The following is a 20,866-nucleotide window of genomic DNA, read 5'->3' on the forward strand; positions in this document are numbered from 1 at the left end:
CCGAGATTGTGACAGGGATGTCATTCATGACAGATAAAGATCACGAGCTTAAGACTGCTACAAAGATGTTTGATATCAAGTCTTGGGCTAAGTATGTCTTGGAATGGGCTGCAAAGGATCCTTATGACTTTCTTACACAATAGTTATTTTGGTCCTTACTCCACTGTTTCTAGCAAGTGCAGTATTGTTTTGGAAATTGGCCAAAATGATTGAGGCTAAGGAAAAGATGCAGAAGAAGAAACAAAAATGGCAAGAAAATATTGCAAAAGCTAAAAGACTGAAAAAAGATTGAAGGAATAAACTGATTCTATAGCCAGAAGAAAATTACTTGGAAAATTATGCAGTTTTGGAAGGACCTACTGATGCTTCTTTCCTGGATTTTATGGATTTTACATAATAAGTGAAGTTTGAGCATATGGAAGATCATTGTAGCAAATTTTAGGCTTCCTATAGAAGTCATTGTAAATATTCATTTGTTATGCCTACAGTTTCTTCATAATTGCCTAGCCATCCTCCATTTCATAGCTTCTGTACTGACATGAAAATATCCAGCTGATAAAAATGACTTTAGATTATGAACAATATGCAAAGAATGGCTTTAAATGGGTTCCTGTTCTGGACAAAGGAAACTCATGTGAAAAATCAGAGGAAGTCTGAGATGAAAGTATGTTAGAACTAAAAGCAGAGACAATTTATTATATATTTATCATGCTTGCTTATTTCTTTGAATAGAATAGTTTCTGGCTTTTGCAAAGTAAATATTAATCATTTAGTAAAGGTAAAGGTAAAGGCACTCCCGTTGATCGTCGATTCGCTCGAGCGGGCCCAGTAACGTCTCCATTGGAGACTTTGTTGTTACTGTGTTTGGCATATCGAATACTCTCGGTAGCTTGCCGGGCTCTCCCAGAGGGGCGGAGGAATCGAACTCGGGTTGGCCATGTTGGCCGCTTGTAAGGCAAATGCCCTACCCACTGTGCTATCGCTCCAACCCAATCATTTAGTATTTATATATTTTTTATTTTTCTTTGAAATACTAGTAATTATCAGACACAAAAAGTATTTTAAATCTGAATTTATAAACAATTTTCTTATTATCTTGACCATATAGAATACCGTCTACTGGATATAATAATTTTTGTACTTTAAATCACTGTAATTTTCTTAGAGATGACTTTGTTGGGTAGAGTAATATTATGAATTCATGCTTTCAGGAAAGGCTTGAGAGGTACCTCATTGGATTTAAAATCTCTTAACAGATTAGCACTGTAGCACTGTCCTTCCATCGTTCATCAATTTGCTCGAGTGGACAACAGTAACGTCTCTATTGTAAGACTTGTTGTTACTGTATTTGCCATGTCAAATATGCCATGAGATGCTTGCCAGACCCTACCATGGGGGCGGGATACTCTTGGTAGCTTGCTGGGCTCTCCGAGAGGGACGGAAGAATTGAACCTGGTCAGCAGCGTGCAAGGCAAATGCCCTACCCGTTGTACTATTATTATTATTATTATTATTATATGCTTAACAGATTATTGGATAATTTGCTAATTGCATAGTACTTCTTGTTTTTAATATCATTTATTGACATAACTCATAGTGGTGATGCCCTTTATTTTTTTTAATCAAACGGGTTCATGGTGTGTACATTTTTAAAATTTACATTTATTTTAAAGAATGTTTAAAGAATAACAAGTCATTAATTAATAAGTGGCAACGTTGGAAATATTTTGCTGTGCTGAACCAATACTTGGGTGAAAAGCTAAATTATGTCAAAGAATAAAGAGCTAAAGGATATATCCTTCAGATAAGCAATATAACTTTTTGTTATTAAGCAGGTTTTTATATATGCATGGTCTGATTTTTCATGTCAATATTTAATAGTTTAATATCTTCATTTCTTATAATAAATTTTAAATCACAAAAGTTCAACAGTTTTAAATTTAAAATGAAATTATAAATAAATTTGACACATTTTTTTAAGGGCTGGAACGATAGCACAGTGGGTATGGCGTTTGCCTTGTACGTGGATGACCCAGGTTCAATTCCTCCGCCCCTCTCGGAGAGCCTGGCAAGCTACCGAGAGTATCCGGCCCACCCGGCAAAACCTGGAAAGCTTCCCATGATGTATTCGATATGCCAAAAACTGTAACAACAAGTCTCACAATTTGTTGTGAGACATTACTGGTGCCCACTCCAGCAAATCAATGAACAACAGGAGGACAGTGCTACAGTGCTATATTTTAAAAAAATATTTAAAATAACAAATATAGAAAAAGCAACCCTGAGTCTCTGCCTCTTCCTCTTAGTCCCCAAAGTTGTGCTGGTTGTTCTTCCCCACCCAGGTCAGTTTATCCGCCAGTGTTCAAACCTGGGACTGGGCTTTATCCTTGCAAGCGCCTCAAGGGTCCTCTTGGAGACAGGGACAAAAGCAGCCCTGAGCCTCTGCCTCTTCCTCTTTGTCCCCACAGCTGTGCTGGTCTTCTTCCCCAGCAAGGTCAGTTTATCCACTGGTACTCAAACCCGGGAATTGGCTTACTCCTTACAAAAGCCCCAGGCATCATCACGGAGCCTGGGAAAAAAGAAGCCCTAAGCCTCTGAAATCCAAAACATCAACGAAACTAAGAGCTGGTTCTTTGAGAAATAAGATAGATAAACCACTAGCAACACTCAAAAAAAAAGAGAGAGAGAACCCTAATAAATCGAATCAGAAATAATAATGGAGATATCACAACAGAAACCAAAGGAATTCAAAAGATCATCAGAGACTACTTTGAAAGTCTGTATGCCATGAAACAGAGAACCTAGAAGAAATGGATAAATTCCTGGATTCCTATAATCTCCCAAGGCTGAATCAAGAAGATCTAGAGTACCTGAATAGACCTAATAATATCAAGAAAATTGAAACTGTAATCAAAAGACTTCCTAAAAACAAAAGTCCAGGTCCAGATGGATTTACTGGCAAATTTTTCCAATCATTTAAAGAGGACCTATTCCCAGTTCTTCTCAAGCTTTTCCAGGAAATTGAAAAAACAGAAACTCTCTCAAACAGTTTCTATGAAGCCCATATCTCTCCAATACCAAAAGGAAACAAAGACACCACAAGAAAATAAAACAGCAGGCTGATAACTCTGATGAAAATGGATGTGAAGATTCTCAACAAAATACTAGCAAATAGAATTCAACAATTCTTCAAAAAGATCATACACTATGACTGAGTGGGATTCATCCCGGGGATGCAAAGATGGTTTAACATTCGGAAATCAATCAACATAATCCATCATATCAACAAAAGAAAAGAAAAAATCATATGATCATATCAATCGATGCAGAGAAAGCATTTGACAAGATCCAGCACCAGTTTATGATGAAAACCCTCACCAAAATGGGGATAAAGGGGACTTTTCTCAATATAATTAAAGCATCTACCACAAGCCTAGAGCAACCATCATCCTCAATGGGGAAAAACTGAGAATCTTCCCCCCTAAGATCAGGGATGAGACAAGGATGCCCACTCTCTCCAATACTGTTCAGTATAGTACTGGTAGTACTTGCAATAGCAATTAGGCAAGAAAAATATATTAAGGGCATCTGGGAAGGAAAGGAAGAAATCAAGCTCTCACTATTCGCAGATGATATGATACAATACTTAGAGAACCCTAAAACCTCTACCAAGAAATTCCTAGTTACAGTAGACTTGTAAAGTTGCAGGCTATAAAATCAATACCCAAAAGTCCATGGTTTTCGTGTATGCAAATAGTGACAGAGAAGAAGGTGACATAAAGAAAAACAATCCCGTTCACAATTGTGCCCCAGAAAATAAACTATCTAGGAATTAGCTTAACAAAGGAATTAAAGGACCTGCTGTACAAAGAAAACTACAAAACGCTACTTCAGTAAATAAAAGAGGATACGAGGAAATGGAAAAATATCCCCTGTTCATGGATTGAGAGAATTAACATTGTCAAAATGGCACTGCTTCCTAAAGCTCTGTGCAAATTGAATGTGATCCCTATTACATTACCCATGACATTCTTCAAATAAATGGAGCAAGCACTCCTGAAATTTATATGGAACAATAATCCCCAACGAATAGCTAAAGCAATTCTTGGGAAAAAGAAAATGGGAGGAATCAACCTCCCTAACTCAAACTCTACTACAAAGCAGTAATAATTAAAAAAACATGGTACTGGAACAAAGGCAGAACTGCTGAGCAATGGAATAGGGTTCAATATATGGACATCTCCCCACAAGCATATGATCATCTAATCTTTGATAAGGGGGCAAGAAAAGTGAAGTGGAGCAAGGAAATCCTCTTTAACAAATTGTGCTGGCAAAACTGGAGGGTTACATGCAAAAAATGGGCTCATATCTATATCTAACACCATGTACAAAAGTAAGCTCAAAATGAATTAAAGACCTCAACATCAGAACAAAATCCATAAGCTACAGTGAAGACAAAGTTGGCAAAACCCTCTATGACATTGAAGCTAATGGTATCTTCAAAGATGTCACACCACTGGCCAAGCAAGTGAAAACAGAGATAGACAAATGGGACTATCTTTTTTGTATTCATAAAATTTATTTGTAAAATGTCCTTAATATTTATTTTAGAATATTGTAGTTACTTGGGAAAGGTTTTGCTATTTACATTTTAGGCAGCATCAGAGAAACATTATAAGTCACATTTTGCTCGCTACTTGGCATGAAAGTATTTTTTTTTTTATTAGTGAAACACCATGAGGTACAGTTGTAGATTTACAATTTTTTGTGCTTGGGTTTCGATTATGCAATGGTCAGATACCCATCCCTCCACCAGTGCCCGTTTTCCACCACCATGGATAATATCCCCCCCACCCTCATCCATATCCCCCCCTGTGTCTGTGGCAGGGCAATCCCCTGTGTTCTCTCTCTCCTTTTGGGTGTTGTGGTCTGCAAAAGAGGCATTGAGTGGCAAACATGTTCAGTCCATAGTCTACTTTCGACATGCATCTCCCCTCCTGGGAGGATCCTCTAAACACCCTTTATTTGGTGCTCCCTTCTCTATCTGAGCTGCCCTTTCCTCTAGAATGCCCGGCTGGCCACTAAGCTATGGAGTAATCCTCCTGGTGCTGATCTCAGCTGTTCTTGGGTATTAATCTCATATTTTGTTACTTTATATCCCCCAGATGAATGCAATCTTTCTATGTCTATCCCTCTCTTTCTGACTCATTTCACTTAGCATGATACTTTCCATGTTGTACCACTTGTATGTAAAGTTCATGACTTCATCTTTTCTAAGAGCTACATAGTACTCCATTGTGTAGATGTACCAAAGTTTCTTTAACCAGTCATCTGTTCTTGGGCATTCAGGTTTCTTCCAGTTTCTGGCTATTGTAAAGAGTGCTGCAATGAACAAACAAGTGCAGATGTCACTTCGACTATACATTTTTGCCTCTCTGGGACATATTCCCAGGAGTGGTATTGCTGGGTCAAATGGGAGCTCAATTTCTAATTTTTTGAGAATCGTCCATACTGTTTTCCAGAAGGGCTGAACCAGTGGACATTCCCACCAACAGTGAAGGAGTGTCCCTTTCTCGCCACATCCACGCCAGCATCGATTGCTTTTGTTCTTTTGAATGTGGGCCAGTCTCTGAGGTGTGAGATGGTATCACATTGTGGTTTTGATCTGCATCTCCCTGATGATTAATGATGTAGAGCATTTTCTCATGTGCTTTTTTGCCATTCGGATTTCTTCTTTGAGAAAGTTTCTGTTCATTTCATTGCCCCATTTTTTGATGGGGTTGGATGTTTTTCTTCTTGTGGAGTTTAACCAGTATTTTGTATATCCTGGGTATCAACCCCTTGTCAGATGTGTATTCGGCGAATATCCTTTCCCATTCTGTAGACTTTGTATTTTGGTCACTGTTTCTTTGGAGGTGCAGAAGCTTCTTAGTTTAAGATAGTCCCATTTATCTATCTCTATTTTCACTTGTTCGGCCAGTGGCATGGCATCTTTGAAGATACCATTAGCTTTAATGTCATGGAGGGTTTTGCCAACGTTGTCTTCAATGTACCTTATGGTTTCTGGTCTGATGTTGAGGTCTTTAATCCATTTTGATCTTACTTTTGTACATGGTGTCAGGCAGAGTTCTGTGCCCATTTTTTTGCATTTAGCCATCCAGTGATGCCAGCACAATTTGTTAAAGAGGCTTTCCTTGCTCCACTTCACATTACTTGCACCTTTATCAAAGATTAGATGATCATATGATTGAGGGGAGATGTCAGTGTATTCAACCCTGTTCCATTGGTCTGCAGTTCTGCCTTTGTTCCAGTACCATGCTGTTTTAATTATTACTGCTTTGTAGTACAGTTTGAAGTTCGGGAGGTTGATTCCTCCAAATGGGACTATCTTAAACTAAGAAGCTTCTGCACCTCCAAAGAAACAGTGACCAAAACACTAAGACAGTCTACAGAATGGGAAAGGATATTCCCTGAATATCTGACAAAGGGGTTGAAATCAAGGATATACAAAGTACTGGTTGAAATCCACAAGAAGAAAACATACACTCCCATCAAAAAATGGGGTGACAAAATGAACAGAAACTTTCTATACACATCTGACAAGGGGATGATATCAAGGATATACAAAGTACTGGTTGAAATCCACAAGAAGAAAACATCCAACCCCATCAAAAAATGGGCGACAAAATGAACAGAAACTTTCTCAAAGAAGAAATCCAAATGGCTAAAAGGCACATGAGAAAATGCTCTGCACCATTTATCATCAGGAAGATGATGATTAATGGATCAAAACAACAGGATCAAAACAAGAATGAGTTATCATTTCACACCACAGAGACTGGCCCACATCCCAAAGAACAAAAGCAACCGGTGTTGGCACAGATGTGGCGAAAAAGGGACCCTCCTACACTGCTGGCGGGAATGCCGACTGATTAAGCCCTTTTGGAAAACAGTATAGACGATTCTCAAAAAATTAGAATTTGAGCTCCCATTTGACCTAGCAATACCACTCTGCCATTATACCCCAGAGAGGCAAAAAAGTATAGTCAAAGTGACATCTGCACTTGTTTATTCATTGTAGCACTGTGTACAATAGCTAGAATCTGGAAAAAACCCGAGTGCCCGAGAACAGATGACTGGTTAAAGAAATCTGGCACGTCTACACAATGGAGTACTATGTAGCTGTTAGAAAGGATGAAGTCATGAAATTTACATACAAGTGGTACTTCATGGAAAGTATCATGCTAAGCAAAATGAGTCAGAAAGCGAGGGACAGACATAGAAAACTGCATTCATCTGGGGAACATAAAGTAACAAAATAGGAGACTTACACCCAAGAATAGACAATATAAATACCAAGAGGTTTACTCAATGGCTTGAAGGCCAGCTGCACACTCTAGGTGTAAAGGCAGCTCAGATCAAGAAGGGAGTACCAAATAAAGGGTGTTGGGAAGATCCGCCCAGGATGGGAGATGCATGCTGAAAGTAGACTATAGACTGAATATGATTGTCACTCAATTCCTCTTCTGCAAACCACAGGACCCAAATAGAGAGAGCAAACAAAAGGGAGTGCCCTCCCACAGAGGCAGGGTGGGATGGGGAGTGCGGGGTGGGAGGGATACTGGTATCATTGGTGGTGGAGAATGCGCACTGGTGGAAGGATTGGTACTAGATCATTGTATAACTGAAACCCAAGCACAAAAGTTTGTGAGTCTACAACTGTACCTCATTGTGTTTCACTAATAAAAATATAAAAAAATAACAAATATATACCCAAAACTCACATAAGATATATATCAAATCTTTCTCAATACAGATGTTAAAATATATTTGATATTTGTTAACAAATTCATAGCCTGTTTTATGAGTGCTTTTGCTTAAATGCATATGAATTTTGACATACCTCTTAAAATTATTTATTATGCAGCATTTAAATAGTTAGAAGTCATCACTTTGGGACTTTTATAAGTTATACAACTTAACATTGTTTGACAGCACCCTCATACAACAAGCCAGTTATCATTGGTATTGAAATCTGCTTATTCATACAATTAGCTTCATGTACACATTGCAGTCATTTATATTTTATTCCTAAACTTTAATGATAAACATGATTTGTCTCAGTAGTATGCTTAACATTTTCATGGCTTTTGATTATGTCAGGCTGTCAGTATGAAGAAAGAATTTAATATCATACATGGACACAGATGAAGGAACTTGAGACTTTACAGGACTGAGTTTACCAAGTGTTTTAGCTGGCAGGAGTGGGTGGAGGTTGGGGGTGCTGTGGTTGGGAGGGGACCTTAAGATGAGGAAAACGGACCCTCTGATGGAAAGTGTGGTGTTGTAAGATTGTATGTCAGAAAACATGCCATTAATTAAAATATAAAGAATTAAAATTTAAAAATTAATAAAAGAAAGGTCTGACATTTTCTGGTCTGAGAGATGTAACTGTTAATACATTTGACCCCATAGCTATGCCATCTACTGTACTTTAAAATTTGTTATCTTAGGAGCCAGAGAGATAATACAAGGACAGGGCTAGACCTAGGTTCTATCCCCAGAATCCCATATGTTCCCCTGCCAGAAGAGATAGTTAAGCGGAGTCCAGACTGAGCTCTGAGTGTGACCCAAGAAAAAATTTAATGACATAATTATTAAAATTAGTTATTTTGTGATTTCAACGTTTAGCTTCCTTTTTTTTTAGCTTTTTTCATGTTTATCACACTCTACTAATGTTACTTAGGACTTTTCAGATTTTTTTTTTCTTTTTGGGTCACACCTGGCAATGCTCAGATGCTCAGGGTTTACTCCTGGCTCTGCACTCAGGAATTACTTCTGGCGGTGCTCAGGGTCTCATATGGAATGCTGGAAATCAAACCCAGTTCAGCCGTGTGCAAGGCAAATGCCCTACCCGGTGTACTATTTCCCCAGCCCTACTTAGGACTTTTCAGAGTAAATTATGCAAATTGAGATGTGGTCATTTTCTTTTATGGGTGAAGCATTTTTTATTAATTAAATTTGAATTCACAACCAGACATGCTATCATTTATATATGAATGTCTGCAAGTAACTGAATTTGTGTCATGAGTCTTTCTGTGGAAAAAGAGATAAATTTTAAGGATTAAACAACTACTAGGTATGTAATCTCCAAATAATGGAACTTGATAGCAATATATAATTTCTGTAAAACTAATATTCTTAAATTGCATATATAATATGATATTCAAATAGTCATTAATATGTTTTGTAACTTTTCATGATATTTAAAGAAAATATTTTAAAGATTGTTCAAAGATTAAAGGGGAATTTAATATTTATTAAAATATTATGAATGTATGTTGCTGAAAAGATAGCATGCTAAAATATCAAATCTTATTAATTAATGTTAAGATATAGTTTAATTTTTGTTTATTGCTTATAAATAAGACTATTACTTAGAGATAAATTAGGTGTTTTTTGGATTTATTTTGATACATTAAGAATATATATGAGAAAATGATAATAGATTATTGCAAGATTAGAAAAGTGAATACACAATATCATAAAAATATAAAAATCATGGAATAAAATTGAGTATAAAGTTATCAATGATGTTTGATTCTTAACATATTTTATACATTGAACGTTTAAAGAAATTATTTAAAGATACTAGACACTGCCTTTGTTTCTTCTGATTCATAATAAGCTCTTCATAAAAATAATTAAGTACTCAGGGGGTCCTGTGCAGGAGACTCCAGAGACATTTGAGTAAGACTCTCCTTTCCTCTCCCCTCTCTAGGATTTTTCTGTTATTATGGATTTAACAATAAAGACGTAGAATCTGAGTTCTGAGCTCCAGTTGTCCACTCCCAATGCTTTTTCCCCTAACACCATGGGGAGACAATTTCTGTTACACACCCATGGGAGAATAAAAAATTATCAAGCACGTGCATAACAGGGCTTATTTAGAAAAGCTGTAAGTCATAAGAGAATTTGTTTCTCTCACACCTTTTGATATTATCCTCACTGCTCTAGAAATCATAGAGAGGTAAAGCAGTATAGAGTTGCTCACATCTGTGTCATGAGCGAGACAAAATAGCAAGTCAGAAGGTTTCAGGATACTAATCAGAGAAACTAAGTTCTGGAAATTAAACTTTGCTAAATTATGATGCTGTTGAATCCATTTGGTTGCAGTTCTTGAAAAGGAAGTCTTTATTTAACTCTATTATGCATCCATATTAGACTAAAATTTTCCTAAGTATAAATTAGTGAATGGATTACTTTACTTAGTTTTTATTGTTTAATTTTGTTGTCAAATAATAGTGGAAGAATGAAAGGAATTTCAACTTAAGTAAATTTATGAAGTTTGAGCAATGTTTCATGTTGCCAAATGCAGTTACTTTACAGTGACAAAACCCTATAAGAGTACATATACTTATGTCCTATTATATTCTAATTGTAAGTGTTTTAAAAGGCATGGTAATTATACTTTAATTCAAATTTCAGCTCTATTTCATCAGAGATAAATGAGGCAAAGTACATAAATATTAGCATTTTTAAAAAACAATGTTTTAAGTGTGGTTACCAATCCTCAAATTACCTTAAGGGTTAACTGAGGTAAAGTTTGTAATGCATGTAATATAGTCTAATAGATACCGAATACATATTGCCGTTTTATTTATGTAGTGACATAGATGGTGATATAGAATTTAAACTGGAAATAGTATGAAATATTTTATTGCTCACCAAATATGGATGAGGTTCTTCCTTATATTCTACCTATACTTTCATTCTATAATCAGACAAGAAATAGAATGCTGATGGAATTTAGTTCTGCTGGAAACTCTTCACTTGGTATGTCTTAAAGGGTAATATTATAATTGTAAATCATTGATGTACTAGGCTGTTTGGGCCATTGTTAACTATAAGAAATATGCAGTGATTCCAGGGATTACATTCAATTTATAGTATTGTTATTTACCAGAAAAAAATATCCTCTCTTAGCTTCTTTTTTTTATCCCTTCATTCATTGACACTACAATCAAATATATGAAAATGCATGATCTTTAAAGCAAGAAATTTAAAAAAATTAGTGGATGAAGATATACATAAACATGAATTACAATATTTCAATAAATAATAAACAGGTAAGTGCTTACATCAAAGGGACTCTGAGGAGTATCAACAATGGTTTGAATTATCTAGAAAAAGGTATCAGTAAAGATAATATACAAGTGAAATCTTTAAATGTAACAAATTTCATGAGGATCTTTATATGTGAATAAAAAGTGTAAAGAAGGAACAGTTATAATGTTCACAAATTAAAAGTAACAATTTACCTACTTAAAATTATATAGGTGGAGATGTTTGAAGGGGTTAGAAATATTTATAAACTATGAAAAGTCATGTATCTTTTTAAAATTTATGACTCATTTATTTGTTTGATGTATACAATTTTAATGGCTCGTTTTACCTTTACTTTCACATGCAATATATAATACTTGACTATGTACAATTACACTTGCACTTCTATGAAAGGAAAACTATACTTATGCTCCTAAACTATATTATACTCTAATATGCATTACCATCTATTTCACATGTTAGACTTTTAAATTATGAGTGTCTACTTATCTGTTATCCATATATATGCATGTATATGTAACACATACACAGGAATGCAAATAAAATTATTACATTTTTATGATAAATCAAAAATTAAATGTTGCTTTATTTGAATATTATATACTATTTGGGGGAGTGCAGGGATACCCAGTAATGCTCCATGGTAATTCCTGCTTCTGCAGTCAGAAGACTCAGAAGACCATACAGCATGCTAGGGATCAAACCCAGGTCAGTGTTAGGTAGTAGGTAAAGATTCACACATGAAGACAATGAAAGTGTACAGAACAAAGGAAAGTTACAAAGAAAATTTTGAATGAAGTAACTATACTGGTAATGCCACAAAAATTGTTTTACTAAAATAAAGTAACATATTGATATTGAGATTTCTGTCTGACAAAATTAGGTATATTCATAACTTCTGCCCCGTTTATTTTTAGCGCATTTCTGTGAGGCCCATTCTTTTTCTTTTAATTTGTGTAACACCATGAGGTACAGTTATAGACTTATAAATTTTTGTGCTTGGGTTTCAGTTATACAATGATCAAGTACCCATCCCTCCAACAGTTACCATTTTCCACCCCAACACAGGTCCCAGTATCCTTCCCACATCCCATCTGCCCCATCCTGCCCTGCCTCTGTAGCAGGGCATTCCCTTTGGTTCTCTCTCTCTCTCTCTCTCTCTCTCTCTCTCTCTCTCTCTCTCTCTCTCTCTCTCTCTCTCTCTCTCTCTTCTTTTGAGTTCTGTGGTTTGCAAGAGAGGCATTGAGTGGCAATCAAGTTTGGACTATAGTCACTTTCAGCATGCTTCTCCCATACTAGGAGGATCCTCCCAACACCCTTTATTTGGTGCTCCCTTCTCAATCTGAGCTTCCTTTTCACCTAGCATGTGTGGCTGTCCTCCAAATCATGGAGCAAAATTCATGGTACTAATCTCAGCCACTCCTGGGTGTTAGTCACTCATTTTGTTACTTTATGTTCCCCAGATGAATACAATCTTTCTGTGTCTATCCTGCTCTTTCTGGCTCATTTCACTTAACATAATACTTTCCATGTAGTACCACTTGTATGTAAAATTCATGACTTCATCTTTTCTAAAAGCTACATAGTACACGATTGTGTAAATGTACCAAAATTTCTTTAACCAGTCATCTGTTCTTGGGCACTCAGGTTTTTTCCAGATTGTGGCTATTGTAAAGAGTGCTGCAATTAAGAAACAAGTGCAGATATCACTTCGACTATACTTTTTTGCCTCTCTTGGGTATAATCCCAGAAGTGGTATTGCTGGGTCAAATCGGAGCTCAAATTCTAATTTTTTGAGAATCGTCTATAATGTTTTCCAAAAGGGTTGGACCAGTCGGCATTCCCACCAGCAGTGTATGAGGGTCCCTTTCTCGGCACATCTGTGCCAACACCGGTTGCTTTTGTTCTTTGGGATGTGGGCCAGTCTCTGTGGTGTGAAATGATATCTCATTGTTGTTTTGATCTGCATCTCCCTGATGATTAATAATGTAGAGCATTTTCTCATGTGCCTTTTAGCAATTCAGATTTTTTCTTTGAGAAAGTTTCTATTCATTTCATTGCCCCATTTTTTGATGGGGTTGAATGTTTTCTTCTTGTGGAGTTCAACCAGTACTTTGTATATCCTTGACATCAACCCCTTATCAGATGTGTATTTGGTCAATATCCCTTCCCATTCTGTAGAATGTCGTTGTATTTTGGTCACTGTTTCTTTTGAGGTGCAGATACTTCTTAGTTTAAGATAGTCCCATTTGTCTACCTCTGTTTTCACTTGCTTGGCCAGTGGCATGACATCTTTGAAGATACTATTCGCTTCAATATCATGGAGGGTTTTGCCAACTTTGTCTTCAATGAACTTTATAGATTCCGGTCTGATGTTGAGGTCTTTAATTCATTTTGAGCTTACTTTTATACATGGTATTAGGCAGAGATCTGAGTCCACTTTTTTGCATGTAGCCATCCAGTTTTGCCAGCACAATTTGTTAAAGAGGTTTCCCTGCTCAATTTCACTTTTCTTGCCCCCTTATAGAAGATTAGATGATCACATGCTTGGGGGGAGATGTCTGTATATTCAACCCTGCCCCATTGGTCTACCACTCTGCCTTTTTTCCAGTACCATGCTGTTTTAATTATTTCTGCTTTGTAGTTGAGCTTGAAGTTAGGAAGGTTGATTCCTCCCATTTTCTTTTTCCCAAGAATTGCTTTAGCTATTCGTGGGGACTTATTGTTCCATATAAATTTCAGGAGTGTTTGCTCCATTTCTTTGATGAATGTCATGGGTATCGTTATAGGGATCGCATTGAATTTGTACAGTGCTTTGGGAAATATTGTCACTTTGACAATGTTAATTCTCCCCATCCATGAGCACGGGATATTTTTCCATTTCCTCATGTCCTCTTTTATTTCCTAAAGCAGCGTTTTGTAGTTTTCTTTGTACGGTTCTTTACTTCCTTAGTTAAGCTGATTCCTAGGTACTTGATTTTCTGGGGCACAGTTGTGAATGGAATTGTTTTCTTCATGTCACTTTCTTCTCTGTCACTGTTTGCCTATAGGAAAGCCATGGATTTTTGGGTATTGATTTTAGAGCCTGCAACTTTACTATACAAGTCTATTATTTCTAGGAGTTTCTTGGTAGAGGTTTTAGGGTTCTCTAAGTATAATATAGTATCATCTGCGAATACCTAGAGCTTGCTTTCTTCCTTCCCTACCTGGATGCCCTTAATATCTTTTTCTTGCCTAATCGCTATTGCTACCAGTGATGTATTTGATATGCCAAAAACAGTAACAACAAAGTCTCCAATGGAGACGTTACTGGGCCCGCTCGAGCAAATCAATGAACAATGGGAGGACAGTGACAGTGACAGTATTTTCAAATTAGGGAATTATTTCTAAATATTTACCTATATCATAATTACTCCATAACATGCATTGCCTACATTGTATGCAACTCTTCAGAGGTTTCAAAACTGATATTGTTCTTTCTTGCTTTAGCATAAAACCCTGGGAAAGAAAGTTAAGACGTCTGACACTTGTTATGTTGGCATATAATAAGACTGATGTCCATCCATCAACCTTTATTCTCATTGGCATTCCTGGCTTGGAGGCTGCTCATATCTGGATCTCAATCCCCTTTTTTATGGTCTATGTTTTGGCCTTATTGGGAAACTGCTCTCTACTTTTTATCATCAAGACTGACTCCAGTCTCCATGAACCCATGTACCTTTTTCTCTGCATGCTGGCTGTGGCGGACCTGATTGTATGTACTACAGCAGTGCCTAAACTTCTCAGTCTTTTCTGGTTCCAAGATGGAAATATTCGCTTGGAAGCTTGCCTCACTCAGGTATTCCTGATACATTCTTGTTCTACCATGGAATCTGGTTTCTTTTTGGCTATGGCTTTTGATCGTTATGTAGCCATCTGCAACCCCTTAAGACACTCTGCTATTCTGACAAACTCTGTAATTATGGCAATGGGACTAGCAATTGTAATCCGAGGCACTGTCCTCCTCATGCCTCACCCATTCATGCTCCGTTGGCTTCCTTACTGCAGAACCAATATTATTTCCCACACCTACTGTGAATTCATGGCTCTCATCAAGATAGCCTGTGCAGAGACCAGAATCCGCAGGGCCTATAGTCTCATTGTTGCTTTTCTTACGGGAGGAATAGACTTCATATTGATCATCTGTTCTTATATTTTCATATTACATACAGTCTTCCAATTGCCATCCAAAGATGCCCGACTCAAAACTCTAGGCACCTGTGGTTCCCATGTTTGTGTGATACTAGTGTCATATACTCCAGCCTTCTTCTCTTTTCTCACCCACAGGTTTGGGCACCACGTGGCTCCCCATCTTCACATTTTTGTGGCTAATATTTATCTTCTGGTCCCACCCATGGTCAATCCTATTATTTATGGGGTAAAGACTAAGAAGATACGAGAAAGGTTCCTTAAATTTTTCAGTTTTTCAAAGACTCTAAACTAGTGCTCATTTATGAACAAACATATTCTTTATTTTGGAATGTGTGGTTTACTTATAATATCCTCTATGGTAAGAGTGGGCTGGAGTAATAGCACAGCGGGTAAGGCATTTGCCTTGCATGCGACCGACCTGGCCGACCTGGGTTTGACTCCTCCGCACTTCTTGGAGAGCTTGGCAAGCTACCGATAGTATCTCGTCTGCATTGCAAAGCCTTGCAAGCTATCCATTGCATATTCTATATGCCAAACACAGTAACAAGTGTCACAATGGAGATGTTACTGGGTCTGCTGGAGAAAATTAATCAACAATGTGAGGACAGTGACAGTGACAGTGATGGTAAGAGTTCTTAGGGCTTTTCTACGCAAAGTAACTCAACCAAAGATTGTTATACACTAGCAATCATTATACTGAAACAGAAATATTTTTTTATGTAAAACTATTGGATTTAGAAATTAACCTTTTTGCAATTTTCATTCCTTACAAAATTTTCTTTCTCAAGTTTCCCTCTCGTATTGGTAATCAAATTCTATTATATCTGATGCTTATTTTGAAAGTTTATTTTTATTCATCCATGATACATCAGTAGCTATAAAACCATTAAATAGTTTTTATATTTAGACTTAGACTTGAAGTTTTCAACACTGTGTTCTAGAATTGATTATTAATTTAATTATTTATTCAATTAATTATTAGTGTAAAGAAATCTGGTTTTGGCAAACATTCATAAATTTATAACTACCTGATATCTTTGCCACTAAATCAGGCTTATTTTTTTTTTGGCATCCTGTATTTTCACATGGAAAAATTTCATAGGCATGATATCCAACGGAGGGAAGAGGAGTGTTAGAGTGGAGAAGGAAGATGTGAATTAAAAGTGATATAAAGGACAATTGTAGAAGGCATTTGGTATTTTGGAAATGATAGAAATGTATTGACTTTCTATATCAAAATCCTAAATTACAATGATAGTAATTTAGCAATCAAATAAAACACAAAAGATAAATAAGATGAGACTGTTTAACTGAAAAATGTATTATGTGGGAAGTATTCAGCAATTCATGTGTAAAGGATATAGGGATGATTCTTAGATGTCCCTATATTGAACTGCAGCTGTGCGAACTGAAAACTCAAAGCAATAGTTGACCAGCAGGAATATTTAACTTTAATACCCCTTCCTTCGAGCTAAACTGTGAAATGGATGGACATTTGTGATTTGCAAAATGAATGAAGGAAAAGCCTATTCTTAATTTTTTCTCTTTTGCTCCAGAAAATTTAGAGATTAGCATATGGGAAATAACATAATTTTCTGGAGGAAAAGTAGAAACTGAAGTTAAGCTTTGTTGCTCATCGCTATGCGATTTTGATTGAATGATTTCCCGTCTCTGGGTCTGAAACTCACTATAGTAGAATGATGCCAAAAATGTCGGTAGCAGAATTCTTTAAATGTTTATATAACTCAAGAAGGATCACCAAACAAAGTGTAGTTATAATCACTAATGTATCACTTAATAAGATACAATAGATCAATTATAAAGTAAATAACTATATGAACTTGTTTCTAACAATTACAGCTTGTCAGTGAATTGTATTAGAAAGAAGCAGAATTAAAATCATGATTTAGCTTTTATATAAACAAATTTAAACCATTTATAGTGTTTATAATTGCGTACAGTTGATGATCTAATCCTCTGAACATATTTACTAACATAATTACATTACACACTTGGAAACAAAATGATTCCAGAACAATCTAGATTGTTTTCTCATTGGAGGGAAGTTTTAAGTTGTGTGTTATTAGGTTACAATTTTAGCACTGTTGCACTGTCCTCCCTTTGTTAATAGATTTGCTCCAGCGGTCCCAGTAACGTTTCCATTGTGAGACTTGTTGTTACTGTGTTAGGCATATCGAATATATCACAGGTAGCTTGCCAGGCTTTGCTGTGCGGGTGAGATACTCTCTGTAGCTTGCCAGGCTCTCCGAGAGGGGTGGAGGAATTGAATCCGGGTCAGCCAGTTTGGCCGGATTGACTGCATGCAAGGCAAACCCGCTGTGCTATCTCTCCAACTAAAGACATATTATTAGTTTAAATTAAGTAAAACTTTTGTTCTTCTTCTTAGTTGTATGACATACTCTAGCAACAAATTAGAAAAAAGGATGAAGTTTGTAGGAAGCTCTGATTTATAGCCAGATCTGTTATTGGCATCCTAATTCCTGAAAGGTGTTTAGAACCTTCAATTTATCATAAGTCTAAAAGGAGCATAGGGGTAATGTGAGATTATGGTAGGCATCATTAGTGTTTGAACGTTTTGTAGCTAATAAGGGCTCTTTCCTCCATATGTAGATGAAGTCAGCCTGTACTATCTACTTCAACTAAAGGATAGATGCTGAAGCTGGAGAAAATAGTGGAGCGGTCAATCACTTGCCTAGCATTCAGTAATATATATATATATTTTTATATCACAGAATATGGTCCTTAGGAGTGATACACAAAGCCAAAAGTAAAGTTTGAGCACCACTGGTTGTGACTCTCTCTCCCCATGGTCCTACGGGGCGGGGAGAGAGAGAGAGATTGAGAGAGAGAGAGAGAGAGAGAGAGAGAGAGAGAGAGAGAGAGAGAATAAATGAAGGCAAAGAAGGGAAGAGGAGAAATGGTAAGCAAATAAGAAGGAGAAAGGGAGGGGTAGGAGAGGAGAGGAGAGGAGAGGAGAGGAGAGGAGAGGAGAGGAGGGAAGGGGAGCGGGGGAGGGGAGGGGAGAGGAGAGGAGAAGGAGAAGAGAGGGAGAGGAGAAGAAGAGGGAAGGAGAGGGGAGAAGAGGTGAGTAGAGGAAAGGAGGGAGGGGAGGGGAGGAGGAGAGGGGAGAGGAGAGGAGAGGGAGAAGAGTGGGAGAGGAGAAGAAGAGGGGAGGAGAGGGGATAAGAGGTGAGGAGAGGGAGAGGAGAGGAGAGGAGAGGAGAGGAGAGGAGAGGAGAGGAGAGGAGAGGAGAGGAGAGGAGAGGAGAGGAGAGGAGAGGAGAGGAGGGGGGAGAGGGGAGGGGAGGGGAGGGGAGGGGAGAAGAGGGGAGTAGAGGGAAGGAGGGAGGGGAGGGGAGTAGAGGGAAGGAGGGAGGGGAGGGGAGGAGGGGAGGGGAGAGAAGAGGAGAGGGAGAAGAGAGGGAGAGGAGAAGAAGAGGGGAGGAGAGGGAAGAAGAGGTGAGGAGAGGGAAGGAGGAGAAGAGAGGAGAGGAGAGGAGAGGAGAGGAGAGGAGAGGAGAGGAGAGGAGAGGAGAGGAGAGGAGAGGAGAGGAGAGGAAGAGGGGAGGAGAGGGGAGAAGAGGTGAGGAGAGGGGAGGAGGGGAGGGGAGAGGGGAGAAATGAATAGAAAGGGGAGGCAAGAAAGGAGGAGAGGGAAGAATGGGAGGTGAGGAATGGGGATGAGAGGGGATAGAAGAAAATTTTCTCGTGAACAGAATTTGAAGTGGGTGCACTCACGAAGAACTAACTAGTGTTTAATAAATATCTACAACTCCAACATTTGAGATAGGTTGGCTATTTACTAATTATACATAAGACAGGAAGGACTATATATGGTGCACAATTGATGCCAAACATTTTCATTCTTTTCACTAAGCATACACTTCCTGAAATATTCAGAAATGTAAAATTTACATCTACTTAAAGGTATAGTGACACCCATATCCTATAGCCACTGGCAAGTAAACAATGGCCAAGCTCCACAGCTTCACCACTAATCTCAGAAGAGATGCAAACCAAGCTGCTGAAACTCATCAGCCCACTTCTACAGATACTGAAGTTTCTGAGAGCATGAGGACGTAATGACACCTTCAAACTCCACAATACTGGCAGCATCCCAAATGAGATGGGAAAGTAGCATAGAAGCCAACTAAGCTCAATAAACAAAAATAGTAATACAGAAGGTTATCTGGCAAGATATAGCTTAGTAAAGCCTCAGAAAATGACTTTAATAACCCCAAGGTGAGCTGTAACAGCTTCCACAAATTTTCTTTATTGAAGTCTTTTTGCTAAATCCATTAGCCATTTTCCCCAAAGATGTTTATTTAATCACAGTTACATCAAAATACACCAATTTACTAACCCATCAGCATTTTGTTACCTAACAAGCAAAACAAAATAAATTATTTTGTGTTTTCTAAGGGGACAGGCTTGGATGGTGAGCAGCAAATTGGGGTCAATGGTAGAGGGAAGATCATACTGGTGTGGGGTAAGTGTTGGAACATTGAATGTCAGAAACAACTGTATTATGAATAACTTTGTAACCTGTGGTGTTTAAATAATGTAAAAACAGATAAAAGACAGAAAAAAACTGAACAATCTCATTCACCTGTGGGAAATATGAAAGTGAAGAAAAATAACAAAGCCAAACAAAACTAAACATGAACGAGGAATGTGACTCAGCGGCAGAGATCCTGTCTTGCAGGTGGTAAGGCAACAATTCAATTCCTGGCCACTTCTGCTTGCCAAGTGAGAGCCTGGCAGTACACTCATTGAATTTCCCACCCAGGAGTTTTTGATAACAAGGACAACAAGTATAATTAAATATGGTGACGGATACTAGACTTGGAATGGTGATCATTTTGCAATATATAACCTACAAATCCCATGCCTAAAATATAATTTCAATATTCAAAAAAATAAAAATAAAGTTATTAGTGATATTACAAGATTTAATTACAAAGCCTCTTGTTTTTTTCCTGTCGGGTATAACTCATAATTCAGTCAGATCATAAACCAAAACTGAGATAAGTTGGAATAACGAATGGCTATATCTAAGTTTAAAAATAGGCATGATAAATGGATTAATTCAGCAAAGCAAAGGAAGGAAGAAAAACAAAAGAAGAAAACCTGAAATCCCTCTTGTTTTTTGAGCATAAGAACTTCACCACCTCTCAAACTGTGGAAAGGGGCTTCATAAATCATGTGTGCATTAACAAAACATTAACAAAACATTACTCTACAAAAGGTACGCTAGACTCATGTATAAGTAAAATATTAGCCTTCTTTTCTACCTTTTATCTTTAGAAGTTATGACTTCCGTTTCTACCTAATTTCTGGGCCAGTTTAGAAACTTGAGTACTGAAACACCCTGTATCCTTTACAAAACTGACCCCAGTGAAATTTCTATTGAAAACTCCTCCCAAACAAACAAACAAAAAAATGCAGCATTCACATAACGACTGAATAGGACAGAAAATCAGAGACAGGAATCCATCCACGCACTCAGAAATGTGAGTGTGCTGTT

The 20,866-nt window shown here is 37.4% G+C and overlaps 1 protein-coding gene and 1 pseudogene across 1 annotated transcript; both read left to right on the top strand.

Annotated features, from left to right (window-relative positions):
- The first annotated feature begins 65 nt into the window (after positions 1–65).
- On the top strand, positions 66–379 carry LOC130025361 (small integral membrane protein 15-like; annotated as a pseudogene).
- Positions 380–14,635: 14,256 nt separating this feature from the next.
- Positions 14,636–15,610, top strand: LOC130025370 (olfactory receptor 52K2-like). Its single transcript, XM_056116328.1, has one exon. It carries the CDS (start codon positions 14,660–14,662, stop codon positions 15,608–15,610), a length of 951 nt encoding a protein of 316 aa, XP_055972303.1. The 5' UTR covers positions 14,636–14,659.
- Positions 15,611–20,866: the final 5,256 nt, after the last annotated feature.

Source organism: Sorex fumeus, unplaced genomic scaffold (assembly GCF_029834395.1).
Source record: "Sorex fumeus unplaced genomic scaffold, SorFum_2.1 ptg000030l, whole genome shotgun sequence".
NCBI classification, from domain to species: Eukaryota; Metazoa; Chordata; class Mammalia; order Eulipotyphla; family Soricidae; genus Sorex; species Sorex fumeus.